The sequence below is a fragment of the Neomonachus schauinslandi genome, chromosome 5, assembly GCF_002201575.2.
Source record: "Neomonachus schauinslandi chromosome 5, ASM220157v2, whole genome shotgun sequence".
Taxonomy (NCBI): domain Eukaryota; kingdom Metazoa; phylum Chordata; class Mammalia; order Carnivora; family Phocidae; genus Neomonachus; species Neomonachus schauinslandi.
Genome location: NC_058407.1, coordinates 60819715 through 60834659, shown reverse-complemented (window position 1 = coordinate 60834659; position 14945 = coordinate 60819715). Strand labels below are relative to the sequence as shown.

Sequence of the window (14945 nt, the reverse complement as noted above, 5' to 3'; positions counted from 1 at the left end):
GACAGCCACACGTGTTGACCGGGCTCTCTCTCCCGGGCTTTGTGGGTTGGTGACAGACAGCCACACAGGTTGCCAGGTTCACTCTGCCCGAGTTACTGCTTGGAGACAGGCTCCCTCCCAGCCAGGCAGGGGCTCCGGGGTCTCAGCCCAGACAGAGTGGGGGAGCCACCCTGCCTCCTTAGGCCCTGACTCTCTGCTTTCAGGCAGAACACCCAAGTTTAGACTTTCTTTCTGTGGTTTTGGATGAACAGTTTCCTCCCCTCCGCTGCGTCTCCAACCAAGGGCTTCTGTGTCTGGAGACTTTCACCCGCCTGGCATCCCCCTCTGCAGCAGGACACAAGAGCCGAGGGGATGGCAGTCTGCTGCAGGAGGGACAAGGCAAGATGGCTTGGGTGGGGGCGGACAGATGGTGTCTGCAGAGCACCCAACAGCACCCAACCCAGGCCAGGCTGGGTACGGAGCCATAGCAAAGATACGGGGTGAAGACGACAGTCACTGCCCTTGGGAGCCCTCCCACAGGGGTAGGACTTCCTCACCTAATCGTGATGATTATTACAGTCAACATTTACTCAGCACTTACTATGGGGCAGACACTTTCAGTGCAATAGTGCATCTCATGTCCACGCTGGGTGGACTCCACCGCCTCCTTCCCACCCCAGATCAGTCACCCTCCTCCTAGACCCCTGTAGGCTGCTCCCTTGCTCTCTGGCTTCACGGGTCGGCCAAGGCTGGGGGGCACAGGCAGGAGATGTGAGAGGGTGGAAGGGAGGGCAGGTATTTCTGCCCGGCTTCCTCCCTGCTGTCCTCCATGGTTACAGATTCTTCCATCTGTCACTCACTTTTTCCTCTTGTCTTTCAGCTCTACACAGGCGACCTCCTCATCCTGGTTCTCCCTGTTTCCACTGAGAGGCCCACGTCCTGGAAAACCGCTTAGCCCTGGACAAACCAGAGGTTGGCCCCTCCAGCTCCGCTGGCCTCTGGCCCCTCCATCCTTTCTGACTTCCCTTAGGTGCTTCTGGCATTGAAGTCCATTTAACTGAACTTTCTCGGGTAAATTTTGTCTCCTGCTGGGATCCTGAATGGCACCACCCCCACACAGCCCTGTGAGGTCAGCATTATTATTAATCTCTCCTCACAGATGAGGAAACTGGGGAGGTTACATAGCTTGGTCAAAGTCACACCGTTAGTAAGTGGCAGAGCTGGGATGCAAGCCCAGGAATCCTGGGAATCCTTACAGAAGGCCGAAAAGCCTCCTTCTCGGATACTTTTGATGGAGAGATCCTTGGGTCTGAGAAAAAGGCTGACCTCCCCTTAAAGCTGGGGGTGAATGGCATGACCTCCTGTGGCCTAGACCATGGAGTTTGGGGTTGAGCCACATGGGAGGGGGAAGACAGGAGGAGCAGTGCAGGAGCCGATGGGCTGCTGGGGGGTGGGGGGTGGGGAGGAAAAAGTGGCCTTCCTCACCCACCTAGCAACTGGCCCCGATGCCCGTGCTCCTGGCTTCCTGCAGAACTTCCTGCAGAAGAGGGAAGGAGAAGTTTCCAGCCTCATGGTCAGACAGGCCCAGTGATGGGGTGAGAGTCAAGAGGTAAGGGGATGGGCAGAGTTCCAGTCCCAAGTGCTCTTCAGAGCCCCCCTGCACAAGCTGAGCAGCTGATCCCCATCCTGGGTGCAGGAGAAGAAACTGCCCATTGGTCCCAGGCTAATAGGAAAGCTGTATCCCAGACCAGAACCAGAGAGGGACAGAGCCAAGGACAGCAACAGGTGTAGCCAGGCTGTGCCAGGGACAGAGAGGGTCCAGCACATTCAGACTTGGAGAATTAGGGAAGGTTTCCAGGAGGAGAAAAATCTGGTGCACATGTGAGAAGAACAAGGAGCAGGAATGAGGGGCTGTCTTCGGTCTGGAGTACAGTTATTTTACCAGGGAACAAGCTAGAAGAGATACTGAAACATCAGTGGAGATGGAGGTGGGGGAGGACATCCCAGGGAGCAGAGCAGAGGGCTGGAAGGAGCCCCCTGATGAGCTGATTGGGATGAGGGGTGAGATGTCCATTGGATATTCCCAAACAGTAATAGATATCCCATGAATTTGCCTTCTGGGAAGAGTGGGCTGGGCAGTAGCACCACTTCTGTTTTGCTGGGTGAGATGCAAGACTGGGGCAGAGCTGAATTGCTGGAAAGAGTGGCCAAGAAGCTGCACAGTGCCACAGGGAACCTTCATCTCTGCCCTTCAGCCTCCCCTCTAAATACCCTTGGAACCTGCATTTAAAGCTATTGCTTGGCATCAGTGCTGAATTATTAACCTGCTGGGAGCACCCCTGGAGAGGGGCCAGGTTAAAGCTCAGAGAGGTGGTGGGGCTGACACGACAAGACCCAGCTTGCTACCCTGGATGGAGCTGGAGCCAGGGCATCAGTGGGAGAGCACTGGAAGAAGGGATAGGACACAAACAAGCCCCCCCCCCCACAGAAACCCCCATATCCCAACACAGGCTGTCTGAATTAGCCACAGGAGACTGGCCTCTGAGCCTGGTAACCACAGGCTCCAGAAGGAAGATCTGGCTCTCATGGGTGGGAGGGGTTATGCTGGAGAACCCAGAAACTGAAGGGGTGGGAGAGACACTGAACCCAGGGGCACCTGGCTGGCTCGGCCTATAGAGCATGCAACTCTTGATCTCGGGGTCATGAGTTTGAGCCCCACACTGGGCATAGAGCTTACTTTTTTAAAAAGAGAGACACTGAGTCCATTAGGAGGGCAGGATGGGGTTGATCTTGCTTGCAAGTGTAGCCCAGTCCTGGCACAGTGCCTCGAGTATGGTTGGCTCTCAATAAAATTTGTGGGAGGGAAAGAGTGGGAGAGAGGAGAGAGAAAGGGAGACCCCCTCAGGGAGAAATGGGTGCTGCTTCATTTCAGAGGAGAGCTAGAGAGATGGAGGTCCAGAGGCAGGTGAGGAGGACTAGGGTGGTGGCCCTTTGTTCCAGCCCCCAGGCTCTGGTGAGTGGGCCTCAGGCCTCTCCCCTCCCCACAAAGGACAGTACTTGGCTGGCCAAGCCCACCAGGGGTTTCCCAGCTCCTCCTGAGGGCTGCAGAGAGGGGAGGATGAGGCTGGTTGGCTGGAGGACAGGGCACGGTGGGCCTGGGGTGGACAGCAGGCAAAGGAGACACAAACCCATCTGCGGAGCAAGGCCAGTCTGGGCACACACTCAGAACAGCGGCAGGCATGATTTTTATTGACTTTTGCTGAGTCGCCTGTGGGCTGGCTCAGGCTGTGGGCAATGGACACGGAGCTGGCCGTGCAGGGAGGTGGGTGGTGGAGGTGGGAGCAGGGCTGAGAAGGCTCGGGAAGGCATGGGGAGCAAGTGGCTGCCAGGTCACTCAGTATGTGACGGACGTCTTCAGACTTGACTCCACCGTCTTTTTCAGGATGGTGTGGCAGCCGGAGCCGGACACAGAGCAGGAGCCCAAAACAGTGCCCTGCCCAGAGCCCAGGATGACGTTGGAGCCTCCGGTCACAACGCTGGAGCAGCTGGACCCAAAGCTGCCTTTCCCGCCTCCGAGTCCACAAGTGCTCCCCAGGCCACCGCTAACTCCTCCAGACACAACGGTGCTGCCTCCACCCACGGCTGCCAAGAAATGTAGCAGGGTCTCTGCAGAGTCCTCGGCTCCCCACAGGGACCGCTCTCCCCCAGCCCCCTGATACTTACAGATAGTGACCTGGCTGGTGCACCCCCCAGACATCCTGGCAGAGAAAGGAAAAGAGGAAATGCTCAGAAAGGCTACAAAGAATGCATCCCCGGGTATTTTAGCCTCTCAGCAGATCAAATCCACAGTCCCGATTTTAAATCCCTCCCAGCAGGATGGGTTGCCCTCCGTGGCTCAGAGTGCTAGGAAGTCTCAGAATCCCCCTCAGCAAGGAGAGCACCTTGGTGGCGGTCCATCCTCCTCTCCCACCTCTCCCATGTTCCCAGGTCCCCACCTGCTCTCCTCAACCTCCAGCAGCCTGCGGTAGGTGGCGATCTCCACGTCCAGAGCCAGCTTCGTGCTCATCAGCTCCTGGTACTCGCGCAGCATCCAGGCCAGGTCCTGCTTGGCCGCTCTCAGAGCGGCCTCCAGCTCATCCAGTTTGGCCCGAGCATCCTTGAGGGCCAGCTCCCCATGCTGCTCGGCATCAGTGATGGTGGTCTGCAGGCTGGCATTCTGGAAAGGGTGTAGAAATGAGGGAGAAAGTGGCTGCAAGTCCAGCACAGCCTCCCAAGGAACCTACGATGGCTAGAGCTTAAAGCCCAGGGTAGACCACAATCTTAGGAGCTCAAAATTATCCATGTCCATCCCCCTCCCACCCCGTTCCTCTCATTCCAAGGGAAAGCATCTCCTCTTCTGCTTCCTTAACTCCCGGAGTGGGTTGACTAGTGTCCCCAAAAACATCATGTCCACCTAGAACTTCAGACTGTGATCTTATTTGGAAATAGGGTCTTTGCAGATGTCATTCGTTAAGGATCTCAAGATGATATCATACTGTATATAGAATGAGCCTTAAATCCCATGAGTGGTGTCCCTAGAAAAAGATGACAGAACACAGCAACAGATACACAAGGATAATGCCACGTGACAATGGAAGCACGGATGGAGTGATACAGCCATAAGACAAGGAATGCCAAGGATTCTCAGGGCCACCAGAAGCTAGGGAAAGGCAAGGAAGGATTCTGAGGGAGCACACCTGCCAACCCCCTATTCCATACTTCCAGCCTCCAGAACCGAGAGAACACATGGGCTGGTGTTTCAAGTTCCAAGTTTGTGGTACTTTGTTACAGCAGCCACAGGAACCTCATCCCTTAGCACCTCTTCCAATACTTTGTCCTCTTATTAAAGTATATCAGGGGCGCCTGGGTGGCTCAGTAGTTAAGCGTCTGCCTTCAGCTCAGGTCGTGATCCCGGGGTCCTGGGATCGAGCCCCACGTCGGCTCCTGGCTCCGCGGGAAGCCTGCTTCTCCCTCTCCCACTCCCCCTGCTTGTGTTCCCTCTCTCACTGTATCTCTCTCTGTCAAATAAATAAATAAAATCTTTAAAAAAAAAAAGTATATCAAACCACAGGCCCCAATTTTTGGTTTGAGAAATACACTCTCTGTACTTACCTCTGATCAGACAGAAAACTCCCAGAAGGAGAGCAACATCCCCATCTAATTGGCCATCCAGCTGACTGACCCGCAGGATCAGGAAAGGCATTCCCTAAGGGCTCTCATTATTCTACCCCCATTCTAGCCTCATTATTCTATTCTGTTCTATACACAAGCACCCTGTGGATGGACAACATCATCTCCAGTCTACAGATGAAGAAAATGAGGTTCAGAAAGGCAGTGAGGGGAGAGTTGGGTCCCTAACCCAGGATAGCTAGCTGCTAGCTGGTCCCCTGCTTCCAGCCCACGGGGCTCTGCCGGGACCTGGCACAGGGGAGTCCGGTCCATCATGTTTGTGCAGGAAAAGGAGGAGTAAGCGGGGCGCTGTGTTCCCAAGAGGGATTCTCGCAGGAAAAGCATGTGCGCCAGAGCTGTGGCTCCCAGCTCTGGGGACGTGGTAGCCCTCCTAGGTGCTGGCCGCTGGGCTGAGACCGCACGCTCACAATCGCCTGGCTGAATGGAGCTCAGAAAGTAGGCTTCTGGGCTCCACCCTGAGAGGCTGATTGCCTGAGTCTGACAGAGGCCCAAGAATCTGCATTTTAACCACCACCCCAGGGAATTCCAAAGCAAGGAATTCAAATTTATGGGCAAAAACACTGTGGCAGCACGTTGGATAATAAGACCTGGTCACCTTCATCTCGGTCCCACATCACATTCCAAAGGACAGCAGGCAGGGATGGGTGGAGATTGAATCCCGGCTTCGGAATGGAGCTCCAAGGGCTTTCCCAGGAGGGCCCCGGCTTGGGAGAGGACGGGCCACGGGAGTGCCCTGGGGGTCAAGCTGAAATGCTTGAGGAAACCGCCTGAGACTCTAGTCTCAGCTTTCAACCCTCTGCCGATCCCAAGACCGATTCTTTGGGTTTGGGGAAAGTGAGTGCAAAGAGACTTGAAAGCTGAAGAGTGCAGTCCTTCACATCCAAAAGTGAGGGCTCCAGGACCAGCAAGGAACCACCCCCCTGCCCTTACCATCCTCTCCCTCCTCCTCTCCCCACTCCATCCCATGCCAGGCCCCAACAGCATCACCTCCAACCTGCACAAAGACCTGCCTAAGGAAGGTTCACTCCCCCCCCATCTCACCTGGCTCTCACCCTCCCTAACACGGGACTCAGAAAAGTCAGCACCTGGCCCTAGGGTCTCCGCTGGGCTTGAGGAGTAAGAGTAAGGAAAGACAAGAATATAAGACAAGAAAGATGGATCGACCCTCTCCCCAAGGAGCCAAAAGCAAGATGTACGCTTGGCCATGGAAGGCAGGTGAGCAGCACCCCCTGGAGTTGTTCAGCACAGAACACACACAGGCTTGAAGTCATAGGAGGGAGGCCAAATTCCTCCAAAATGGGGCTTGAGGTTCTCTCCACACAAAGTATCCAAAGCTCCAGCTAGTTATCAAACCTGCACACAAAGCCAGCAATGACCCTGGCACAAACGTAGTACAAAGGAGGACCTAGGGAGCTCTGGGAGCCTTACCTGCTTCTTGAGGTTCTCGATCTGACTCTGCAGCCTCTGACTCGCCTGCTGCAGCTGAGAGATCTGGACTTTGGTTTCCTTCATGCTGTCTCCATGAAGCCGGGCAGACGCCTGAAGCTCCTGGTACTGAGGGGGACAGAGGTGACACCATTGGTTAAGAGGACCCTCACCTCCGACCTCAAGACCATGAGAAACACCATGTCCCCAGTTCTGTGCCTCCTCACGTCCTCACTTGGAATGCGAGTTAAACGCTGAAGCCAGGACACGGCAGGATGAGCTTGCAACAGTCCAGACTGGTCTCCCACGGTTTCCCTGCACTGCCCCCTTCCTGGAGAGGGGAAGTGTCCATGCCACCCAGCCCTGGAGCTCCGGGGAGGTTATCAGAACTGCCCCAAGGGGACCGAGTTGGACGACCCCTGTGGGGTGTGGGCAGGGAGACCCAGCCTTTTCCCGCCCAGTGCTGCCCCCCAGCTCCGGCACCTTGGTCTGGTACAGCATCTCCGCCTCTGCTTTGCTGCTCTGGGAGATCTCCTCGTACCGGGCGCGGACCTCCGCGATGATGTCGCTGAAGTCCAAGCCTCGGTTGTTGTCCATAGACAGCACCACGGACGTGTCACTGGCCTGGGTCTGGAGTTGGCCCAGCTCCTGCCGGGAAGACTGACTCAGTGTCTACCTGCCCCCTCTCCCTTTCCCCCTGGAGCCCCAGGCAGGGGGGCAGGATGCCTGACTTCCTGCCCGTGAACTCCATCAGGGGGCAGCCCTCATTCCGCTGGGTGGTTGGGCATGCCCTGCTCCCTGCTGTCTCCTCATCTGAAAATGAGGGTTGCAGGAGGTGGTGTCTAATGCCCCTTGCAGCATAGACATGAAAGGTAAATGTCCTGCAAGCTCGAAATCACCTGGTTCCCATCACTCCTCTGACTGCTTATCACACCCTCTTGCTCTCCTTCTCCTGCTCCGACCCCCATGGCCTCCTTACTTCCATAAAGATACCAGCACGCCACTGGGGGCCCTTCCCTCTGCCTGGAAGCTCTGGTCCCACCTGCTTGGGTAACTTCCTCACCTCCTTCCAATTTTTGCTCAAACTTTATCTTCTAAATAAGGCACTCTGACCACCCTATTTGAAATTACCACCTGCCCTACCTCCCACCCACATTCCTAAGCCCCCTCTCCCTGTTTGCCATAGCATTTTTCCTGTTTGCCATAGCATTGGTCACCTTCTAACATATTATACAATTTACTTCTTTACTAGATCTATTGTTTACTGTCTGTTTCCCAACAGAAAGCAAGCGTCATGATTTTTGTCTGGTTATTCCCTAGTGTATCTCCAGTACCCACCAATCCACATGGTACATTCTCGATGTTTGCTTGTCAAATGACTGAATGACTGGATCTAAGTCACCCTAACCAGGCGTCGCCTCCTGGCCACTCCCACTGTAGCCAGGGAGCCTGCTTGCCCTGGCCCCTCCCCTCACTCCCGCCGGCCCTCAGCAGACCGCCCTGCACTTGGCAGATCCTCACTTCTTCATAGAGTTGCCTCAAGAAGCAGATGTACTCTTGCAGAGACTCCAGCTTGCCTTCCAGCTCCATCTTGCTCAGGAAAACCCCATCCACATCCTGGGGTCAGGAAGACAGAAACCATGTACTCCCACTTCTGTTTGTGGGTCCCACTCTGGCTCAGGAGTTCTGCTCACACATTACTCAATACTCACCCATGGCTATCCCCAGAGACTCATTCCTCCTCCAGCCCCCCTTGCTCTGCTCTCCCTTTTGCCTGACACTGGCATACACCACCTTCAGGAAGCCTTCCCTGATTACTCTCAACCAGTTCTGCATCTTCCACTCCCTCCCCACCCTCTCCCACAGTGACACCCGGAGCTCATCATGGGGTCCTTCCGTCAGATCTTGCTCTGGGGTCACTGTGTCTACATAGGAGTCCCATTTCTCTGGGGGCCCCCTGCAGGCAGGGTGGTATCATGTGCTGCATTAGGGTCTCCCACCTCCCACCGTCCCAGCCCAGAACTGGGCTTTGTGCATGGTGGGTGCTCAGGATCCCAGTGAAGCAGCTGACCCCCCACCCTCACCTTTTTTAGGACCACAAAGTCATTCTCAGCCGTGGCATGCTTGCGGGCCTCCTCCTCATACCTGTCAAAATAAGTACAGAAGGACGCTGCCTGAGGTGGTGAGATCAGAGCCCATGCCCCTCCTCCGAGCACGACCTCCCTGAAAAGGCCCCCCTTGCCGCCATTAGACGCTCCCAAGCAGGACACATAACCAGCCCACTCCTCGGCCTTTCCCATCAGGAAGTTATTGTCACATCCTGGCTACGTCCATCTCCACTCCTTCAGCTCACGTCCACTTAACCACATGAGGTTGCCAAGGCCACTTTCCTTCACGTCTATAAGGCATATTCCAACACCTTTTCTCACTCGCTGCTCACAATCGTCATGTGAAGCAGGCGTTTTGGCTTTTGTCAGAGAGAGTACATGGCTTGCCCAAGTCATCGATAATTAGGTGGCCCAAGCAGATCTAAAACCAGGTCTCCTGGGCTCTTTCCAGGACCCACTCCACCTCCCATGCCGTTGAGGCTGGCAAAGGTAAAAGGCCACACTGCTTCCCCTGGCTCGCAGTCACCAAACCCAAGCCTCCTGTTAGTCCACGGCTCTCTTCACGCCACCAGGTGACCTAGGTGGGGAACCCAGAAACACAGCCCAGCTGTGAATCATGCCACACGCCTGGGGATGGTCCCACTAAATGGATTCCCTTCCACCACAGGGACCAGAGAACATCTGAGTCACTTCAGCCCACAGCCTGCTCAACAGGAATTTATCGAGGAAAAACCTGCTGAGGCATTGTTTAAAGAAGCCCCTCCCAGCCCTGACCCGAAACATGGCCCTCAGAGCTGGGTCTGTTGGAACCGAGGCTCTCCAGACCTGGGCATCAGGGACTGTGGGGCCTCCTTACCTGCCACAGGTGGGGCACTCTGAGAATCAGAGGGAATGGGATGAAGAGGGGAGGCCGGTCCTATGTCTCTGGGAGCTCAGCACGTGGGAGGCCCTCCGACTGCCAGCCCCAATCCAAACCCTCCCAGACCCCACCCGGGGCCCATGGGGCACTAGGGTTTGCCTACTTGGCCTTATACTCCTCCTCCTGGTCCTGGCAGAACTTCAGCTCGGCATCCACAGCCCTTCGTTCGCTCTGGAGCTGCTCCAGTTGCCACCTGAGCTGGGCCAGGTAGCCCTCAAAGAAAGACTCCAGGTCCGGGGGGCTGTCACTCACCCCCTGCTGCTGCAGCAGCTCCCACTTGGTCTCCAGGACCTTGTTCTGCTGTTCCAGGAAGCGAACCTGCCGCCCAAGCAGAGGCTCCCTGAGGCTCCCGTGGGGCTCCCTGGCCACAGGCTCTGGCGAGGAAAGCCTCAGGGGCCCTCCAGTCAGCCCACCTTTCCCCTACCTCCCAATCCAGCCTGGGCAGGGGCAGCCTCGGGCCCTCCCAGGAGACTCTGAGCACGTCAAAATGATGGGGATGGCTAACAGGGGAGGGTCTACTGCTGAACAGCTGTTCTCCGTTCCTGAGCCCCAACCATAGAACAGCGGGGCCTCAGCATAATCAGAGAGCCTGCAGTTAGACCACAGGAAGGACTTCTTTGCTGCAGAAGTGATGAGAAAAGTGGTAGCAGAGCAGAATTCCCCATTCCCAAATCCATGGAGAACAGTTCCTCTGAGGGAGGCCGAGAGAGGGGCTTAGCCGAGTGGACCCTCACCTTGTCAATGAAGGAAGCAAACTGGTTGTTGAGGGTTCTGATCTCTTGGGTCTCCTGAGTCCTCACCACCTGGAACTGGGGGTCGATCTCAATCTTCAGTGGGGTCAGCAGACTATTGTTGATGGTCACTTCCCAGATGCCCCCCAGAGGGCACAGGGAAAGCCCGGGCCCACCACGGCCCTCCCCAAACTGCACCCATGGTCTTCCCGCTGATCCCCAAGCCCTCCCACGAGAGGGTCCTCTGCAGCCCCCAAAGGAACTAAAGCTCCTGCTGCTGAAGCTGCCCCTGCTGCCGCCGCCGCCGCGGCCCCCCAGGTGAGCAGAACAGGCTGAGTGAGCACTGAAGCCCCTCCGGGCCTGGCATGACGAGGGAGACATGGTAGAGACGGAAGGTCACACTGCTGCAGACAGAGGTTAATCGAGGTGTGTGAGTTCCTGCCCTGAGGCCCCAGCACGAGACTTTTATCCCCTCCCATGCCTGGGCTGGGCCTCGGGGAGCAAGATGCTCTGGGCCTGACTGTGTCTGTCACTGGCTCTAGCTGACCTATTCTGACACGCCTGGAGGATAGGGGCCCAACCCATGCAGAGCCCAAGGGAGAGGAGGCCCAGACCCTGCCCTCGGAGCTCCCAGGCCAGCAGGAGAGCTGGGCACGTCCCGAAGACAAGGAAGCAGCCAGAGACCTGGACTCCAGTGCTGGAGGTGGGGAGCGATGGCCCTGAGCCATCACTGAGAGTCATTCAAGGAGGGCTTCCCAGAGAAGGAGATGGGGGGATGGGGAAGAAGAGAGGGGCTTCCGTGGAGCATCTGAGTGCCCTGGCCATGCTGGACAGAGGAGTGTGAAGCTTCTCAAGGGAGAATCTATCTACAGTAATTGGAGAAGGAAGGCACTTGGCAGCACTAGGGGAAGCTGCGAGGTTAATAAAGGTGTTATTGTCATCGTAGGCTAAAAGACACTCCGGGATTTGGAAATGAAACAGAAGAACAGGGTGTCCGAGGCCCTTCTTTTGCTCAACCCAGCAATCATCCACAAGGCGCCACCCCACTCAAACCAGCCATCTCCATCCCGGATCTGGGCAAGTGGCGCATTTCCGAGCCCAGCCTATGCCCCTGCTCCTGCCCCGGACTCGCAGTGCCAGGCGCATCCACTCGGGTCATGCATGGTCTGTGTCAGGTTACAGATCAGAGGCACCTAGGCTCTGAAGTAAAATATGTAGTTAGAAAAATACTCCCGGGGCGCCTGGGTGGCTCAGATGGTTAAGCGTCTGCCTTCGGCTCAGGTCATGATCCCGGGGTCCTAGGATCGAGTCCCGCATCAGGCTCCCTGCTAGGCGGGGAGCCTGCTTCTCCCTCTGCCTCTGCCTCTCTCTCTCTCTGACTCTCATGAATAAATAAATAAAACATTTTAAAAAAAAGAAAAATACTCCCTTGGGGTGCTGGGAGCAGACACAGGAACTTCGGGGCTCCCCCCCAGGATAGACTCTGCCTCTCCCTCTGGTATTCCGTGAGCCCCCCACCCAGTACAGGCCCCTTCGGAGGAGGCATTCAGCCAGCACCACTGAAACCCCTCCACCGCTGGTAAGCAGGGTGGGGCGGCTCTGATTTTTAGAAATTTCTAAAATTCCTTCTTACATGGTGGGAGGGTTATTTTTCCCTGCCTCCCAGCCTGTTCTTAGAACCTGGTGGCCCCTAAAACTAGGAGACTGGGCCTTTGATAATGCAACTCAAAGCAAGAACAAACAGGGACTCAGCATAATGAACACTCAAGAGACACCTATGAGGAAGCTGGTCCTAGCAATGCACCCCCAGGCCAGACAACAGCGAGCAAGTCTCCCTTTCCTGCGGAGGATTGAAGCCCTTTCCTCCTTCTTCTAGCCCCAGCTGGCACAACCCTGAATGAAGCTGAACGACAGATGGACTCACGGGGAAGAAGAGGTTGGGCCTTCCGTGGGGAGAACAAAAGAGATCAAGGGACTGAGGGGCCAGGGGAGGAAGAAAAGACAAAAGATCCAAACAGGAAATCCGAGTGCACTGAGGAGGGAGAAGCATCGTGGAGCAGCCCCAGTGTCTAGAAAGAAAATCTGGGAAATGGGTTGGATCCCACTGAGGACCCACCTCCAAACCCTACCCCTGGGGACCACTTTGCAGCAGCAAGGAAGGCCAGGTACCTTCCTTCCAAGGGCCCATGCATGTGTTTGAGAAACATCTCTGTGGACTGGACTCTACTACTCCTCCGCCCCCACCCAGTATTAAGGGTGGAGGACAGAAATCACAAGTGGGATGGCACCAAATCCACCTCCCTGCAACTTCCTCATATTTGTAGTGTTGCTACAAGGTCATCTGTCCAATGCCCCCGTTTTACACTTAAGGACTCTGAGGCCCCATGGGGGTAGGGCGGGGTGCAGAGACTGTGCACCCTTGGGTAACCTACGAGATTGCACCAGATGACCTCTAAGACTGTGATCCGAGTGACTTGCTCAAGGCCACCCACACAGCTGATTAGGCTGGAGCCAGGACCACCACCCAGCTCAGACCACGGCCCCACAGAGCCGCCCACTAAAACTTTGGTTATAACTCGTCCACCACTCTATCTGGCTCAGGGTCTGACGTACACCAGGCATCAACAGGTATTTGTTTTCAGAAATGAATTTTTATCCATGACAGTCACACCCAGGGAACTTCTTAAACCACCAGGTTCTCAAATGCTGCTGTAACATGTTTCTTTCTATTTAAAAAAAAAATAAGTCAGGGGCACCTGGCTGCCTTGGTCAGTAGAGCGGGCGACTCTTGATCTCGGGGTCGTGAGTTTGAGCCCCGTGCTGGGTGGAAAGCTTACTTATATACATACATACATAAAACGATTCTGTGACATTATAAATAAATGTGATGATTCTGTGGCCTTTTAAATAAATAAATAAATAAATCATAAATAAATAAATAATCGTGGTGACCAAGAGAATGCTAAAACAGTTTGGGGATTTGAATGCTAGGCCCCCACTGGTGGACTGACTTGTCCCTGTGCACAGAGGTGCACAAAGGGATCTCAATTCGTGCAGGGGCCGAAGGGCCCCGGTGGCTCAAATCACGACTTCACATTAAACCCAGCAGGGTGAAGGCTCTGATGGGTTACGGCTGTCCTCAGTCTCCCCTGCTCCAGGTTAACCATCCTCAGCCATATGTCATGCTCGGCAGCCCCTGGCCACCTGGGCCCACCTTCGGGAAAGCACCAGGCTGGCACAGCTTCTCGTAGCTCCCCTGCGGCTCCTTCCCTCCCTGCCTCACCCTAAGTCACAGCTATCATTCCCCAGCCTCTTTCACTCAAGCCTATCCTGTCTGCACAGCCTATTTTTTGACCCAAATGCCATTTACTCACATTTATTCGTTATTTTTTCAACAAAATGTGATCGAGCACCGCCTGTGTGCCGGGGCCTGCACTGAGAGTTAAGAATTTAGCAAAGGGCAAAGCCCAGCCCTTGCACCAAGAGCGCTCAGAGTCTTATGGAGAAAGAGACACGGAACAGGTCATTGGACAATATTTCATTGCTATTACAACAAGGAGAGAAAAGTATAGGGCATGAGAGAGGCCTAACCTAGCTTATCCCCTAATTTATTCTCGAAAGTGCCAGGAACACTCCCACCTCAGAGCCTTTGCGCTTGCTCTTCCCTCTTCCAGGAATACTCCTCCCCAGCTACCCACAGGGCTAAAAGTCACCTTAACCCAAAATTGCAACCCTGGGGCCATCCCTCCTCTGACACTTTTTGTCTCTTTCTCTGCTTTCCTTCTTTCACCAGCCACTGCCTAACACAGCACGTCCTTCACCTACTCATTTTGCTCGTCAGTCTCCCTGCAGGAGAATGTGAGCCCCATGAGGGCAGACATTTGGTCCCTTTGCTCTCTTGTATATCCTCTGCACTTAGGTCAGTGCCTGGCAGACAGGAGGTTGGCAAGAAGTATCTTTTGAAGTTGAAAATAGAGCTACCATATGATCCAGCAATTGCACTACTGGGTATTTACCCCAAAGATACAAATGTAGGGATCCAAAAGGGTACGTGCACCCCGATGTTTATAGCAGCAATGTCCACAATAGCCAAACTGTGGAAAGAGCCAAGATGTCCATCGACAGATGAATGGATAAAGAAGAAGTAGTATATATATACAATGGAATATTATGCAGCCATCAAAAGGAATGAGATCTTGCCATTTGCAACGACGTGGATGGAACTGGAGGGTATTATGTTGAGTGAAATAAGTCAAACAGAGAAAGACATGTATCATATGACCTCACTGATATGAGGAATTCTTAATTGCAGGAAACAAACTGAGGGTTGCTGGAGTGGGGGGTGGGGTGGGAAGGATGGGGTGACTGGGTGATAGACACTGGGGAGGGTATGTGCTCTGGTAAGTGCTGTGAACTGTGCAAGACTGTTGAATCTCAGATCTGTACCTCTGAAACAAATAATGCAATATATGTTAAGAAAAAAAAAAAGAAGAAGAAGAAGGTAGCGGGAGGGGAAGAATGAAGCGGGGGAAATCGGAGGGGTAGACGAACCAT

General features: G+C 54.8%; 1 protein-coding gene across 1 annotated transcript; it reads right to left on the bottom strand.

Annotated features, from left to right (window-relative positions):
* Positions 1–3189: 3189 nt before the first annotated feature.
* KRT78 (keratin 78) lies at positions 3190–10818 on the bottom strand. The gene is made up of 9 exons (XM_021686759.1): positions 10395–10818; positions 9764–9978; positions 8718–8778; positions 8155–8250; positions 7117–7281; positions 6637–6762; positions 3975–4195; positions 3703–3737; positions 3190–3621 (listed from the first exon to the last, which is right to left on the bottom strand). The coding sequence occupies exons 1-9, from the start codon at positions 10770–10772 to the stop codon at positions 3374–3376; spliced, it is 1545 nt and encodes a 514-aa protein (XP_021542434.1). The 5' UTR covers positions 10773–10818; the 3' UTR covers positions 3190–3373.
* Between the last annotated feature and the right edge of the window lie 4127 nt (positions 10819–14945).

Coding starts and splice junctions, on each gene's coding strand:
- KRT78 (XM_021686759.1), bottom strand. CDS start 10,772: ATGTCTCCCTCGTCATGCCAGGCCCGGAGGGGCTTCAGTGCTCACTCA. Junction 7,282..8,154: donor TGAGGCAACTCTATGAAGAA/GTGAGGATCTGC, acceptor TCTTCCCGGCAG/GAGCTGGGCCAACTCCAGAC. Junction 4,196..6,636: donor TCGAGAACCTCAAGAAGCAG/GTAAGGCTCCCA, acceptor CACCCTTTCCAG/AATGCCAGCCTGCAGACCAC.